Genomic DNA, 17,457 nt, shown 5'->3' with positions numbered 1-17,457 from the left:
CGTTATTATTTGGACAGGAGAAGAATGGTAATAGGTGCTTGTATTACAAAACAGTACAGGGTTTTGTGTTTGTTTTTGGCTATAGTGGGTGTTTGTGGGATTAAATTATGAATAAAACTGTCAGTGTGTCACAAGTGTGTGTGTGTGTGTAAAAGCGAGAAGCAAAACTTGTTTCTGAGGTACCATTGCAATGTAGTGTATGAATAATCATGGGCACATCCAAAGATAAGGTTCTGGGCTAAGAGGATACATGAATTAAAAAAAGCCTGTACACTAAACACACCTTTATCCCAATATCCCAGCACCACCCCCTATCCACCTCCCAATATCCCAGAACCACCCCCTATCCACCTCCAAATATCCCAGCACCACCCCCTATCCACCTCCAAATATCCCAGCACCACCCCCTATCCACCTCCAAATATCCCAGCACCACCCCCTATCCACCTCCCAATATCCCAGAACCACCCCCTATCCACCTCCAAATATCCCAGCACCACCCCCTATCCACCTCCCAATATCCCAGAACCACCCCCTATCCACCTCCCAATATCCCAGAACCACCCCCTATCCACCTCCAAATATCCCAGCACCACCCCCTATCCACCTCCCAATATCCTATGCACCACCCCCTATCCACCTCCAAATATCCCAGCACCACCCCCTATCCACCTCCCAATATCCCAGAACCACCCCCTATCCACCTCCAAATATCCCAGCACCACCCCCTATCCACCTCCCAATATCCCAGAACCACCCCCTATCCACCTCCCAATATCCCAGAACCACCCCCTATCCACCTCCAAATATCCCAGCACCACCCCCTATCCACCTCCCAATATCCTATGCACCCCCCCCATCCACTTCCAAATATCCTATGCACCCCCCCCTATCCACCTCCAAATATCCTATGCACCCCCCCTATCCACCTCCAAATATCCTATGCACCCCCCCCTATCCACCTCCAAATATCCTATGCACCCCCCCCATCCACCTCCCAATATCCTATGCACCCCCCCCTATCCACCTCCAAATATCCTATGCACCCCCCCCATCCACCTCCCAATATCCTATGCACCCCCTCCTATCCACCTCCCAATATCCTATGCACCCCCTCCTATCCACCTCCCAATATCCTATGCACCCCCCAGTGGCCATCTACCCCGCATTTCATAAGGAGCCTGTTCATATGGACTGTGACAGCTTTTTAATGACTTTATTAGCCGGTGTACATAATGACATTATCATCAGATCTAGCACCAATGCTCGCAAAAGAGCGAGAGAGAGAGAGAGAGAGAGAGATCAACTCATCACCCTCCTCTCAAACTGATCCTATGAGGAGAGGCCCTGGCATCAAAACTCTCTTAAAGGCAGCCATGTTCTTCATAAAAAGAGGATAAGGTCACATTAGGGGAGAGAAAACATGGCTTTAATGACACAGACTAATGATAGGTGATGCACTTCCATTCTACTCCAACCTCAGAGTAAGATGATAAAAAAAACCCTGTGCTTCAACACAAATAGGTTTTTTTCTCACAGGTCATAAAAGCACAGAACAATATTAATACATGTAACCCTATATTTTACAGATTTATTTTACAGATTAGTTACTTGCCGCTATGGTTCCTGTAGCTCACAGTGCCAAATTACACTGAACCGACTTGGAATTAGATCACCTTACAGACATTCTATACCAAGAGGATCCTCCATTAAAGCTTATAACTCATTTGTCAAGTATTAAATAAAATTACATGGGTTACATAACTTGGGGAAAGATGATGAATTGGAGATTCTATGCCGAAATATTGCTGCATTTGACCAAATCCCCCTTACAGCACCCAGGTCTGAAAGTTGCACACAGTAGTACAGTACCACTCAAAGCAGAAGTGCAGATCCAGAGTCTACCCTGGCCTGATCTGGATCACGGTGATAATGAGGGATCTTTACCTGCTGTGATGTCATACACACGGCGACACGCTAAGGCGGAGCAGCAGCGGTACTTACGGAAGGTCCTAGAAAAGAGAAGACGGAGGATACAATGAATATAAGACATCAGAACAAGAATGAACACTTTTGTATATTCAGTACAATCTTTCATCATACAGTACTATAGCATGCAGACTATAAATAATGCAAACACTCCAAGGCTTTAGAAGTATCCCAGTTTGTTGCTGATTACATCCTACTGTTTCATTTCAACACAGTTGCAAACATCTCAGGTTCATTTTTTTGACCTGTATCATCCAACTCTGGAACATCATGATAATCCCACTCCATCACATTCAGAAGCAGTATACTCAGGCCAGCCAATCACATTCCACTACATTTGAAGCATTTAGCCGACGCTCATATCCAGATTTAGAAATAGATTCTAAATTCTAGATTCCTTAAAAATTTTAATCTGTTTCTAAAGCCAGATATCTGCCAAGCGTTTCAGGTTCAGTATGTCCCTCAGGGGCACAGCCACAGAGCCACGGCTGGGAGTGAAACCCGAAACCTCTGCATGGCAAGCCCAGGTTGACCGGCCCTAAAGCCTGGTTTACACTTCATCATACAACACTTGCAACAAGCATCACACAACGTTTTGCATTTATACTTGTGGTGAAGGGTTCTGCACTCACAGGTAACAAGACATTAAACAGCTGATGCTTCACTTTTGAAAACATGGCGTAGCCTGGTGTAGCCTATCCATGGTGATGAATTTCAGTGTTGCTGTCCAATCAACGCTGTGCAACAAAATTCCACAGGTGCGCGACACTGTACAACACTTTTCGCTAGGGTTGTGCGACGGAATATAAATCAGGCTTAACCATTGCACTAAAATGTCGCCCCACACCATGTGTATTTCCAGAAGCATCCACCATTTCCTGGCTACCGGGCTTGTGCTGATATAATAAATATGCCTGAGGTGACACAGCCATGTTTTTCCCATTACTGACACTCAGAGGGGACCAGCGTGTGCGCTGAACACAGAGTGAGCTGTCTGAACCGCAGCCAATCATTAGCCCTCGTTAGGACCAGGCCACCACACACACCCCAAACCACTGCGCTTTTATTTCACAGAAAAAGACACTGCGCTTTTATTTCACAGAAAAAGACGCTGCGCTTTTATTTTACAGGAAAAGACACTGCGCTTTTATTTTACAGGAAAAGACACTGCGCTTTTATTTTACAGGAAAAGACACTGCGCTTTTATTTTAGAGGAATATTATGGTTTCCCCCTGCATCTGCACAATCGCACAGCCATTAAGCGGTTAGACGCGCTTCAGACAAACTCGAGTTATAAACTCGCCACAGTATGAATAGGTGGAGGAAAGCTGGACATGAGGGCAGAAAACATGGAACCCGTTGAAAAAGGCACATTCTGCTCTCGCTCAGGTGTGGATTTGCAGTAAGGGAATAATCTACCTTGTCTGTATACCTTAACACACACTTTGATATTTTAGTCAAAAAGATTTGGGAAAGTGATGCTCACTGTAATGTGCTGTCAGGATTCTTTTGCCCTTTTCCATGGAATGAAAACTTCCCAGGGCAGCCTTTAGCCTAGTGGCTAAGGTATATGACTGGGACCCAGAAGGTTGGTGGTTCAAGCCCACACAGCTGTTGGGCTCATGAGCAAGGCCCTTAACCCCACATTGTTCCAGGGGTATTGTCCCCTGCTAAATCTAATCAACGAAAATGCTTTGGATAAAAGTGTCAGCTAAATAACAAATTATTATCATTATATTCTCGCAAGAGAATTTAGGCTTATTTATAATATTTCGAAGGAGAGACAAACTCAGAGACTGAACATTCAGACAGTCTGAAAATCTCTCTGAAAGCTAGTATGAGCGGCAGGTTGTTACAGTTCATGGTCATACATATCAAAGAGATGAGCTGAGTGGCTGGCACAAGCTCAATTCAATTCAACTTTATTTGTATCGTGCTTTTTACAGAATACCAAATATCACGAAGACGCTTTACAGAGTAGCAAATGGTCTTGCTCCTCTGTGAGAGCCCATGCAGCAAGTGTGCGTGACATCCCTTACACAGAGACATGCACATACACACAACCTGCAGGAAATGGTTGTCAGAAAAATAATGCCACATATTCGTGGTACTGATAAAACTGGTGATAATAAATAAACGATTTAAAAAAAGGAAATCAGTGTCCATTGAGTCCAGGGGCGGCCTGTAGTGTAATGGTTAAGGTAAATGATTGGGACATGGAAGGTCGGTGGTTCTAATCCTGGTGTAGCCACAATAAGATCCGCACAGCCGTTGGGCCCTTGAGCATGGCCCTTAACCCTGCATTGCTCCAGGGGAGGACTGTCTCCTGCTTAGTCTAATCAACTGTACATCGCTCGGGATAAGAGCGTCTGCCAAATGGCAATAATGTAATGCAATTGTGCCATTGTTGGTAATTGCCTTCACAGTCCATCTCAAGCTTCAGTTCTTAGAACAGGCCCTGTCTCACTGCACTTTTCAGAGTATTGGACTGTACAGTGCAGTCCATAAGTATTTGGACAGGGACATATTTTGTCATTTTGGCTGTGTATTCTAATGTGTTCAGACTAATCAGAAACAGCTGAGAAGCCAACTGTTAAATTGTCATATAATGGGGGACTATGTTTAAAAAGGTAAAAAAAATGTTTTCATTATTTAAAAAATGTCTTTCCAACAAAGATCAGCGAATTAATCATATTTTACACCACGACCGATTCACTCAAATTATACACTACAATAAAATGGTACAAGACAACAACATTTATCAGCTGCTGATGATATCATGGAAAATGGCCAAAAATGACAGATCATGTAAATGATCTATTATCTACCGAAATAATTCAGAGCAGAAGTTGGTCTGACATCCAGAAACAGATACGATCCTCATTACCCATCCCTGCACCACACCAAAGACCAAGGAGCCCAGCTCAGGGGCCTAATCACTCTCTTCTACTGGGGTACGCTTCATTTGCCAGCAGACTTTCCAGTTATAACTTGTGTCTGAAGTCAGCTAAGTCTGCTCCAGCTCCATATTGTTTCTCTTTCCCATTGTATATCAGTCTCTGAGATTAAATTCAGGAGCATGCTGGATTTATCCTCACGCCTGCAGCATTTTGATACATTTACTGCCTCCGCCGTTACAATCCACCCCCCCTCAGCGGCTTCTTTCATTTTCTGACGGCAGACTTATTCACGATCTCATCAAAATTCAATAAAAAAAAGTTTCTATAACTTTCAATACTGGACAGCATTGTGCTCAAGAGCACTTCTGTCAGCCTCTGCTGAATGTGCAGTGTGTAATATAGAAGGTTTGCAGAATTAACTTGTGACTTTCAGATTTTTGTTACTCTGGTCCTTACCCCCGGATTGTATTTGCATACACTTTCTGTGACAGTGAAGGAACATTTTTGTTCTTCAAGGATCAAATTTCCCAAATGTACCCTGAAAGTACACTCATTTTCTCTTTGTACCCCTAGCCAGTAATATAGAATTAGTTTGAGTACACTTTCCGTGCAAAATGATTTTACAATTTTATTGGATACTGCCCCAGCAAAACCTTTCGTACCTTTATTTCTGAGAGTGTATCATAAGTATGATAGAAAAGTGACTAGAGTGGATCTAGAAGCTGGACTTTAGAGACCTGCATCTGAACTTTCTAAAGACATCCTTTCTGCAATATCTTCCAATGTGTAGCGTAAGACTGCTGATTTGCTTCAAGCGTTTTTCCTCTCTCTCCCCCAAATGGGAACGGCGAGCGGTATTCTCCAGTGGCGGTTAATGAAGTTGGGGGAGCTCAGAACATGATGTGCTCTCCTCAGAAGGAAAAGGTGTGATGTCAGACCAGCGCGGTAAAGGAGCAGACGTGAGTCACAGGAACTGCCTCCATAAGCAGCAGCCTGCTAAAATAACTTTTGGGGAATGGGGGTGGGAGCTGCTGGTGAACAATGACACTGAGACATGGTCATTCCAAACAACTGATACCTGCTCTCCCTGGGAGACACGGCACTCAGACACATGACGGCCTGCAGGGTTGGCCAAAGGGGCGACTTACTGTCTACTAACAAGCATAATGGCAAGCTTGCGTTACTTACTATTCCATGCTCCTTGTACGGCATCTCATGTCATTTAAACATCACTTAATTTGCACCAACACCTTACTACAGTGTCTATGGTTTCTGCTTTCACCTTAAATCCTAAAATTACTTTGGGGAGTGGGGGAGGGGTGAGTCACTGGTGAACAGTGACAGTGAGACACAGTCAGCTCTATCTGCTCTTATCTCCCTCCAACATTTCATCTCCATCAAGCATTTGGGTTTAGGAGCTATGCACAGTTTGCTATAGAGCCAATTTACAATTATACCAAACCTGGAGTCAATTCTCAGTTCTTGTGCTAAGTTAGAGTTAGAGCTCATCATCTCAATGGAGGCCATGCCCACAAAATTCATTTTTTAACAAAGTAACTTGCTGATTTTGGAACAATCTAGCTGTGGTGAACGCATGCAGAGAAAAGACAGCATGCCCCACAGCAAAAGGAGGGACTGCTAGTCAAAATGGATGCCAATGTCAAAATCAATGTGCACTGCACAGACCCAGTTAGAAAACGCTTTTTGGAGTGTTTGCCACTTTAAGTGTTTTCCCAGAAAACCCCTCACAGGAGTCAGTAAGCCTTCCGTGGAACACTTGTGGGGCATTTACATCCGCTGTTAATAAGCTTGGGTTTTATACGGACGTGTTCATCTGCCTCGCAGGGAAAGAGACCGAGGATGTGAGACAAACATAAAAGGAGGAGGAGAATACGCAGCGGCCGACTAAATCGTCCACATCGCCGCTGAATGTGCTGATCGATGAGATACGGAGCAAACAGCCGTAAAAACACATCATCCGTCTGTCTGCCGTGCTCCTGTGGAAGACCGAGGAGGGAGGGATGGAGAGTTATTACTGCTGGAAGCCCCATTCACACTCCCCTCTCAGCCTGCCGCTATTCCGCCATAAACATCTCTTTCTGACGTGGAATATAAATATATTTACCCAGCATTTCAGACTCATGCACACAAGAGAGTTTGATTTATGAATATATTATTCCTACACTGAGCATTTCAGACTTACAAGCATTTGATTTAGGAACATATTATTCCTACACCTAGTATTTCAAACACACACACACACACACACACACACACACACAAGAGTTTGATTTATGAACATATTACTACAAGTACACCTATCATTTCAGACTTACACACAAGCCTGTGATTTATGAACATATTATTCCTACACCTAGCATTCCAAACACATACACACAAATGCTTTTAATTTATGAGCATATTATTACTACTACACCTGTCATTTCAGACTTACACACAAGCCTTTGATTTATCAGCATATTATTACTACGACACCTGGCATTTCAGACTCATGCACATAAGAGTTTCATTTCTGAACATACTATTCCTACATTTCACACTTCATTTGATTTATGAGCATACTGCTATTACTCTGAACTCTGCTATTATGATGAACATAGTTTTGGGAATTTGTACATGCATAAGTATTTGAATAATGATGAAACTACCACCACTGCCAGTAATACCAATACGTTCACTAATATTGATGTAAATACTTGTAGTAATATTTATACCAATACCTGTAGTAATACTGATAGCAATAGTACTGCTGACACTAACATTGATACTAACCTAACACTAATCAGAGTCAGAGCCTTCAGCCTCTGAAGTAATGGCATAGGCCAGAATAGCCTCGTCAGTAGAGGATAGTTTCAAGGACCCCTACATTCACCCCTCACAAATTATTCTCCCCCCTATAAGGCCCCTACTACACCCTCCAACACTAATCCCCCTCACACACTGCCCAGTTTTCCACTTCTAATCCAGGACAATACCATTCACATTTTGGATGCAATCTCCGCTGTCAAACATCTCAAACTCCAGTCCTGGGGTGGGGGGGGAGGGAGTTTGAGCAGGGATACAGTACAGTGTTGGCTGCTTTTAGCGGTGCAGTCCTTAAGTGCTTAATTTAAATGAGGTGCTGGCTGATGAGTCCACACACCTCGTCTCCAAGGCCCTGACTGCCTGCTGATTGAGAGGAAACCACAGGAGATCCCTTTCATTCCAGCGAGCGCTTCCACCTGGGCCAGAACCGTGTGGAAAGCTTTTGGACTCTGCGCCGGCCACCCATCAGGTCACTTATAAACCGGCAGTGTCTTCACAGTGGAACTCCAAGGACAAGCTGCCCAGAACGGTCAAGTTCAATCGCACATTTACAAACAGACCTTCAGCCGGTTTGTTGGAAAAACACCAGTGTACCAGACAGGAATTACTTTGAGTATTCCCCCCCGGGTAAACACCTGAGCGATTCCCCCGCAGATTTTCCCTTCCTCGCTGTACGTCCTTGGCTAGCGGGATTCTCGGAGCGTTTCTAAGACGGGATGAAAGTGCTCGCCGCCCTGGGCAGACACCGCGTTTGGGAAGGGTTTGTGGGGTTCTCTCACGTCTGAAAACACACGCTTGAGTGTCTCTGAGGTCCGAAGCCATGATGGCTTTTAAAAATAACCATCATCCCTCTCTCCTCGTGTACACACGCATTAATGGGAGGGAGGGGAGGAGGGAAAGGGGGGCAAAGCACACTTCAGGAGAGGAATGTAATCCTCACCATGAACTGAGTCACAGAGGTGCCACAGTGTCCTCATTCATATAGAGAAGGGCTTCCTAAACTATCAAAGCCTACTTCCAAAGTAAATGGCCTACTACCAGAGTTGGATGAAGGCTAGCCTTCCTGCATGGAATCAAATTAAATTACATTAAAGTTATTCAGCTGAAGCTTTTATCCAAAACGACTTACAGTTGATTGCAGGGGGGATTACGGACTCAGTGAGGAACTGCAGCATCAGACCCAGCCGTGCGGTCACATTAAAGCACACAGAAGCCCCCTCTCAAATTAAAATTGATTAAATTCCATAAGCTAAAATTGATTAAAATCACTGCCTTTCATAGCATGTTGACCCATCCAAGCATTCCGACCGCCCGTCCTAGCATTCTGACAATCCATCTCATCATTCTTACAGTCTGTCCTAGCATTCCAAATGCCTGTCCTAGAATTACAACTGTTTGACCTACAATACAGATTGTCATAGCATTCCGACTGCCCATCCTAGAATTTCAACTTCCCGACTGCCTGTCCCAGACCTCAGGCAAAGCCACTATCCAGGCAAAGGACAAAATTATGAACACGTTCTCGGACTGCTGTGCAGGCAGCACGTGTGGTAATCGATGTCATGCCAGAGAAAAACCCAGGATAGGCACTTTTCTATGAGTAACCTGCTCCCGCTCACACTGTGCCATGGAGAAGAGTGGGAACATTCAGATTAATGGATTCATTGTAATATAAACTACGCTCTTTGGCTCCTGCTGGGGTGCTTTCACATAAGAAATAAGTCACTTCTCAGATGACTGGCCAGATACATATTTCTGGGGTTAAAACAATATAAAGAGTCTGATTATGACAGTACCAATCCATCATCTCTCAGGAGTGGAATATCGAGCTACTGGCCAAAGCTCTTCTCCAGTCTTGACTAAACAAGGGAGAATACATCAATGTTCCATTGCTTCTGCCTGAAACCCAAAATGCACGCTCAGCACAATATCAAGTATTCAAACCGTGTTGGTTTTAATCAAGGCAGCGCGCACAAACAAGCAAAGTTGTGGTAAAACTGTGGGGGTACATTCATCCATTTCAGCTTGTATTACACTGAAGCCATTAACATAATTAAATACCGTGGCAAAAATCTATTTTAGTAACGGCCGAGTATGCTGTTAGGAAAATACATTCAAATTTTGATTAGAATTTTTTAAATAAGTTTGTGACATTTCAAGAAGGAACACTTGATTCACTTTAAATCACAGTGCGGGTGTGAATTTTTATTTTTTTTCCTGAATAGGCTGAGGGAGGAATTTGTTGTTCCTCTATAAAGGGCAAATGTAGTTACTGTTAATTTTATTAATAGTACTACTTTTATACTGCCTATAAAGTCAGCAGGGGACATGATTCCTAGTTTATACTCCCCAAAAACTGTTGGCATTATGGATACTGGAAGATGGCACAAACTAGGAATGCTTTCATTTTTTTTCTTTTAATTTGGCTCAATCTTACGGACAGTCTTCACAATAAGATCAGTGCAGGTGTTGGGCCCTTGAGCAAGGCCCTTAACTCCTGAGGAGGATTGGCCGCTGCTTAGTCAACAAAGACGTTTTGGATTAAAGCATCAGCTAAATAACTAATGTAACTTGTGCATTGTCTTCGCAAAAATCACCATACCGGCAATGCCAGGTAAAATGAGCAGTTGGCCTCCGTATAAAGACACTTGTTCTTTTGTACCTTGCGACTGGACCTGGCATCCTAATACTCAAAAAAAGACATCCTCCCTTCCCCTCACTGGCCTGTTCCCCCCATACTTCCACATAGGAGGGTGGTTGTGAAGGAAAGGAGGATACATTTTTCATGTACTGGGTGTTCAAATCCCAGTCACGCCACTGCTGGCTATGACTGGAGGTCCGCATGGGTGAGACAATTGGCTCAGCCTCGCCGGGGAATGATAGGCGGCAAGCCGGAAATTTCCATTGGGCTCATCACTCTCTAGTGGCCACTGCTGGTCAGACCAGGCAACTGCGGACACATAAACCAAGAATATGCTGCCCTCGTTCTCCTCCGAGGATGTGGGCAGTATACGATTGGTGGCGCGTCTGCCGGGTGGAAAATAGTGAGAATAACACTTGTTGGCTTTGAATAGGGTCATTGGCAGAAGATCAAAAAGTTCAGTTGAGTTTGGGGTTAAGGAAAATGGGAAAAACAAATCAGGGATAAAATAGAACTGAATAAATTATATAAAGAAAAGAAAAGTTGAACAGTAGCCTCTTGCAGATTAATTGGCAGTGAACGGTGAACTTTCACTGCTCACAAAAGTAGGAAATGAAATAATATAAACATCGTTGTAAGAGCTGGGCCTCTCCAGGCCAGCGAGCCAGCCAGACGGAGGAAGCTGAGGCAGTTTAAACAGACAGTGACGGACGGCGTCTGTAGTCTTCACAAAGGCCATAAATTCAGGAAATGACCGCATGCGTCAGACTCCACTCTTTAAAATTCAAGAGATAACCATTCCATACCCTCGAAACCCTGCCTATAGACTCTCAATTAATTTGCAAGCTTGTTGGAAAACACAATCCCTATAAAGACCAATCTGCATTACACCAAAAATGATATGAGAAAGGTCGAAAGCACCCACCAATGAGCGTCATGATCAATGCGATGGATTGTGTCTCGTCTTTAGGGAGCAACCCCTTTCCCCTACACACGGGACGGAATGTGGAACGTGAAAAGAACACGTGTCGAAAACGCCAAAGGTGCGTGCGTGAGACAGGAAGTAGGGACCGACACTGTCAACGCGGGCGAGGAGCCCCACCCACCTGCTTCGCCGTCCTTGCCTCTACGCCCTCGTTTCCCTGGGGGTCCTGGGGCAGGAGAGAAAACACCGTTAGCATTTTTAATGTTTGACGTGCACCGACTCACGGCGCAACTGTAGTCTAAATATACTTTACCAATTTCAGATCTGTTTCATCGACACAGATGAAGCCAAATCCTAAACGTAATTCAATTTTGAATGGAGATTCTCATTTGAGTCCAGGATTAAGCTTAATCTGTGTTTGTGAAGCTGGCCCTCAGTGTGTTCTCAAAAGGAGAGAGAGAGAACTAAAAGGTAGAGATATAGCCTGGCTACGTCCTAGCCGTCTAAAAAACTAACTTTTCAACGAAATGTAGCCGGGTTTTCACCTGAACAGCGTGCCAGTGACTTTCCACAACAAAAATGTTCACTGGTGTCACTCTCCTGGTTTCACTTACACCTATCTGAAGCGGGGTTGTTTCGGATCAGAGACTCATTCCTAATTACTTTTTATTACAATGGTCATTTTTCGCGATGAACACGCCCCCACACACTTTCCATAAGCTACGATCTGCTGGAATTCAGGGGGAAAAGACTAAAGCAATTATACGGATTGTTAACTTCCACATGCTGGGAACTTTACCTAAACCCTGGAACTACTGGAAGTCTTCAGTGTTGTCCAATTACTTATGAAACGACACGGCCAAAGACGTAAAATTACCTTCCTCAAGGGGCACGGAAAGCCATTTTAAAAACCAACAGCTGTCAGCTGTGAGCCTTTGGTGTCGACTTGAGTATTAGGGCTATGGAGGAGGCCAGGCCGAGCAGGGAACCGAATGGCCCTCATCAACACTAAGTGCCACAGACTCCAGCCTAAAAACTATAATCCCAGCCTTAAGTGCCAAGTTTTTTGTACACTGCTCAAAAACTATTTTAAAGACAAAAACCTGAGTCTCAAAAGAACAAGGCAATTAAAGCACGCACATAAGTGCTGAAATATGGCTGGATAGAGAAGAAACTGAATAGAGTAATATATATTTTACAGCTTTAAATTTATATTTGAAGGCCTGGTGATCTTTAGCACAAGGGTATGATGGAGATTTTGCTATCACCTTTTATTAAATCTCATGGTTCTCTTCCCTTTATATCACCATACACAATTTCTAAATTGCCATCATCCATAAAAAGCTTAAAAGAAATATAAACTGGCAGGCTTATTTTGTGTTATATGATGTACTCCAGGTCCCGTAGAGTAAATATTCATAACAGAACAGGCCTGTATCATGAGCACACTCGCCTTATTCTCATCAATTCACCCAAAAATGACATGTTTCACATCTTTGCTGACAAATGTTCAAATAATCTCCACAGACAAGAACTTAGCCAAGGTGTCATACAAGAAAAACTACTTTCGAAAATGTGAATAAAAACGACTCCTGAAATTTGCACTGAACATGAAAGGAGCAGCTGTAAAAATGTGTGGGTTTGAAAATGTCTGAACAACTGGTGATGTCCCTGTTACAGGAGGCAACTTGAACCCCTTGAACCACCAAACATCTGCCATTGGGTGCTTTGTTGTGTCTCATTGTGTGTCTAAGCAGAGTTGCCTCAGCAAAAATCTATTTGCGTGAAGAAATGTGCATGTTGTTGCACGAGGAAGCCTACTGAGAAGAACAGGGTGAAGTGGTGATGGCACACGCTCTGCCGAGCATTAGCGATGTTGGTTATAAACATTTTGCGACATTTCCCCTGGGTGGCTGCAGAACGGGGCAAACCGTGTCCTCCCTTCCATCTTTAACCCCGAACCGCAGCAGCCTCTGGAACCACCGCGGTAAAGAAGACGCTGTGCGTCCATCAGCACTGTACGCGTGCCGGTCGGTAACAGCGACCGAATACTCCTCCTCTGTTTGAGAAGCAGCGGGAGAACATCCGAGGGGGGAGACTGCGGTTTCTCACAAGCGCGCTGGCCATAAAGGCCCCGTTTGTGTTAGAGGAGGTGTGTTCGGGGTTCAAACAGGCCGCACAGGGAATACATCAAACATCACAGAGCGACCTGCAAAAACAAGCAAGATCTCCCCTCCCTGGCTCTCCGCTCATGCGGCTGTACCGACAGCCTTTTCCTGGTCCCTACAGAGCGCAAGCTCACTTGTTTTGGAAAGTTTCGCTTCTTGTGTATCATTTAATACATGTGCAATAGGAAGTTTGGCCTGCCTGTTTGAAGCGTGTCCAGTCTGATTAAAAATAAGCTCTCCAAAAAGGTAAATTCAACAATAAATTAAATGCACTCACAGTGCAGTGTTTAAAAGATCACAATGCTTAGAATTTAACCAGAACTGAGTTTTTGCCTTGCAAAATTACATGCATTTATTTGGTTGATGTGTTAAATGTTTTTCATTTCAACACAAAATGTACTGTAAATACAACAATACCAATGGAGATGATGAAGGCCCCACACTGCTGCATCGTGTTTAAGAATAGTTTCCAGCACATCTTTACAGTGTGGCAGTGCAGTCAGACGGTTAGGGGAATAGTTCCTCGCAGGGGTTGCAGGTTTGATTCCCAGCTGGGACCCCCATGTATTCCTGAACTTCCTGCACTTATCCTGAACCACCTCAGGAAAACATCCCGCCTCATTAATGGACTGTCAAGACCAGGGCTATAAGGCAGATACGCCGTCTGCTACATGCAATAAATCTGGACAAAGCAGCTAATGTCTTAAAACCTGTTTGATTTTGGGCCGAGCCCGATTCCCACGGGGCCACACAGAGGGACGTTTGAGTGCACTGACCGAGGGTAATGGGACAGAGGAAGGGTAAACTGAGGCCTGGTGTCCATGGAGCCGCACACCTTTCCCATTACAGACTGCAGTCGCTTCCGATGGAAGCGCACGGCTGGTTCGCATTAGTGTAGGAAGCTGCCACGGCCTCTCTCTTCCTCCCTCTGTCCAGAGCAGCCAGCAGGTGCGCCTTCATCCATTTCCACAGAGTTCATTACGAAGCCCGGTCCAGGTGCTAATTATTGCAGTGCGGAGACGGCCCATTCAAATCTGCTGTCCGCCTACGTCGACCGTTCCAGCCTGAATTCTGCCGACCGCCCCCTCGCCCCTGTAAACACACCCCACACTGCACACCTGTGGTTCACACCACCTTCGGGTGCTCAAACGCAGCCTCCAGCCCCTGCACCATACTACCGCAGCGTTCCTCACAAACCAAGTCTCAAAACTAAACGCTAAGCAATATTATAAATAACATACAGTATGCCCAGTTTGAATATAAACCAATCCACACACATTCCACACTTCTGATTTGTTTCACTGGAAAAGTCATATATATATATATAATCATATATAGCCTACAACAAAGATAATATCAAAGCCAAAATCAAAAAAAAATATGGCAAGCTACATAAATTGCACTGTACGAGAATGAAACTCCTAAAGACACTATGGAAAGGTGATGGAGGGGAAAGTATTTGGGGCAGAGAATGTGACAGATAATGTACAAGCAAATGACATAGCACCTAAGCACACACACGACTGCCAGCCCTGTCTAAACTTACTCCAGACTTACTACGGAGTAAGACTAAACAATCAGAATAAAAAATGTGCTTCTCTAAACACAACACACTAAACACTAAATTAAACACACACTTGCACACACAAATGCACACACACACTGGCACTCACAATGGCCTCTCTATATACCTCATACACTGTGAGCCACAGGGGCAGAAATGCCAAACATGGCTATATTAGGAACATGTTGTGATTGGCTGGGAACATCTCCGGTGACCCTGCCCAAGTTCTGCATAAATACCACCATCTTATGGCACCAGAGTGGAACTAATCGACACAGTTTACACTCAGACTGAGGTACACTTCTATTCCCCCAGTCTGACAGAATTAAGACTACATTCATTAGAGTTCTTTTTTTGACTTATTGGTCTTCGGCTGCTGTAGCCTATCCACTCAGAGGTTTGATGTGTTGTGAGTTCAGAGATGCTCTTCTGCATACCACTGTTGTAATGCGTGGTTATTTGCGTTATTGTCACCTTCCTGTCAGCTTCAACGATGCCCCAGATTCTAGACTCATACTCAGCTCCTGGGTTTCATCATCATTGGTCCTTAAAGGATAATCACACTCTCAATCAAATTTTTTTTTAGCTGCATGTTTCCATGCCGACTAAATAGTGAAACACTTTAATCAATGCCATTATAAAAGTGTGTTCTGCTGCCCTATAAGATACTTCCTGCTGTCCGCTCTGGCCCGACCCCAATCATAATGGCAGCATACCTCCTTGTTTTCAGTGTACCTCCACATTATGTATAGATGTCAATCAAAGATAGAGTCAATAAATTGTTGATGCCCACAAAAATGCCTAATTTTCAAAGTCGGAAAACCAGCCATTAAGGATCAACACTACATCGAACACTGCTGGCACCTGACTGGTTAGAGAATACTCAATGTAAATTAGATTAACACACCTACTCCACCCACACCAGAACACACAATTTTCACATAACTAAGAGATGTTCCCGTTGACCCTAAATGACTTTCATATCACTATATAGTGCTTCCCCATAGCACATCCCATCCAATGGCACAGTTCAGCTCTTGGTCACTCCCCCAAACTGCAATTTTTGACCTGCATTTCTGAAGTAAACATCCAGACTCCAGCTGTAAAAGTAGACAAAGTGCCAAACACAACATGATAGAAACCTACATGGCCTGTCTGTGTGAACTCTAGTCCCTGCTTCTGTATAGGAGCGATCCATTTCCGTAAATCATGCTGAACATCCACTTTCTGCAACACATCAGAGCCTGAAATCAATCTGAAGACACAGAGCATGCTTTATACTTATGTTCAGGATCCTAAAGAATGGAATATCACAGGAACGCATTTAAAAAAATGTGTTGTGTGTGGAGAACATTTGAGGTAGCGACAAGATGCATTTGTTTCGTATAAACCAATCATTATAACGGTAATTCTTTTCAAAAAACATAAAAAGCATTAAATTACTCCTGTAATAGATGCAGTGGTGCTGATATTACACGTAATTTATTCATTACTGCTTTAATGGAGTTTTAAATATTTAAATGCTTTCTGAAAAGCATGCAATTTCCTTGTTCAGATTTATATGCCACACTTTGATGAATTCACACATTACCATGACAACGTGGAACATTGTGGTAAGAGGAAGAGGCATAATTAAGTCGGTGACAAAGATGAAGTCTGTGTTCAATTAGGATTTCACCCCCTTTTGACAGGAAGCAGGGAGTGTTTAAAATGAGTTTGGGCATTTCATTTGCATGATGATGATACAGTCACTGTATAGGGAGACTGAAGACTATAACCGCACTGGAACAGCTCCACGACCGTTTTGACCTCAGTCATACAGAGTAGTTTTAAATTATAGGCTTCCATATTTGTTTCTTCTGAAACTTTTACTGTCCAATTCTAATGGCCAGAGTTGTCCAAAGCAATTCCACTTACTCAGCCCGCCAAATGCAATGAACTGCATTAAAGCACAGAATATAAGCAACAACCCTTAGACAACTGAGACAACAAAATAACACATTTCACTTTATATACATTATGTACAAGCCTACAGCCCTAATTCAGCAAGTAAATGAATTAATTATATAATCAAGATCTGAGGCTGGAATAAAAACCAGCATACATGTACACACGGCCCTCCATGGCAGTGTGAGACCACTTCTCCAAAGCAGGCAGATACTCATTTTCACTCTGGGAGGAGTTGGGCATGGCTGTGCCCCCTCCAGAAATCAGAGGAAATGTCTGGGGGGCAGGCCTAATTCACCATCTGAGTCCGGGACACGGCTAGGCAATGAAATAACCTGCACAACACGCTCTCTCATTGGGAGATGATACGACCAATCACACAACCAGACTCTCGGTTTAAACTGACTTTGTTGTGGTAAGGAGACAGTATGACAGTATGCCTGATGGTATCCATTCAACTCTTGGTAACACTTTACAATGAGGTTAAATGCATTAAC

At 43.8% G+C, this 17,457-nt stretch overlaps 1 protein-coding gene across 1 annotated transcript in view; it reads right to left on the bottom strand.

Moving 5' to 3' along the window:
* Positions 1–1,904: 1,904 nt before the first annotated feature.
* Positions 1,905–17,457, bottom strand: part of LOC133131730 (collagen alpha-1(XXV) chain-like) — a 59,332-nt gene continuing 43,779 nt past the window's right edge. Inside the window, exons 3-4 of the mRNA XM_061247154.1 lie at positions 11,463–11,507; positions 1,905–2,012 (exon numbers count right to left, since the gene is read on the bottom strand). Of these exons, the coding sequence (XP_061103138.1) occupies positions 1,978–2,012; positions 11,463–11,507 (80 nt within the window). The 3' untranslated portion in view covers positions 1,905–1,977. The remainder of the gene's footprint in view (positions 2,013–11,462; positions 11,508–17,457) is intronic.

This window comes from Conger conger, chromosome 6, assembly GCF_963514075.1.
Source record: "Conger conger chromosome 6, fConCon1.1, whole genome shotgun sequence".
Taxonomy (NCBI): domain Eukaryota; kingdom Metazoa; phylum Chordata; class Actinopteri; order Anguilliformes; family Congridae; genus Conger; species Conger conger.
Note: the sequence above shows the minus strand (reverse complement) of the source record. Positions and strands in the feature narration are given on the sequence as shown.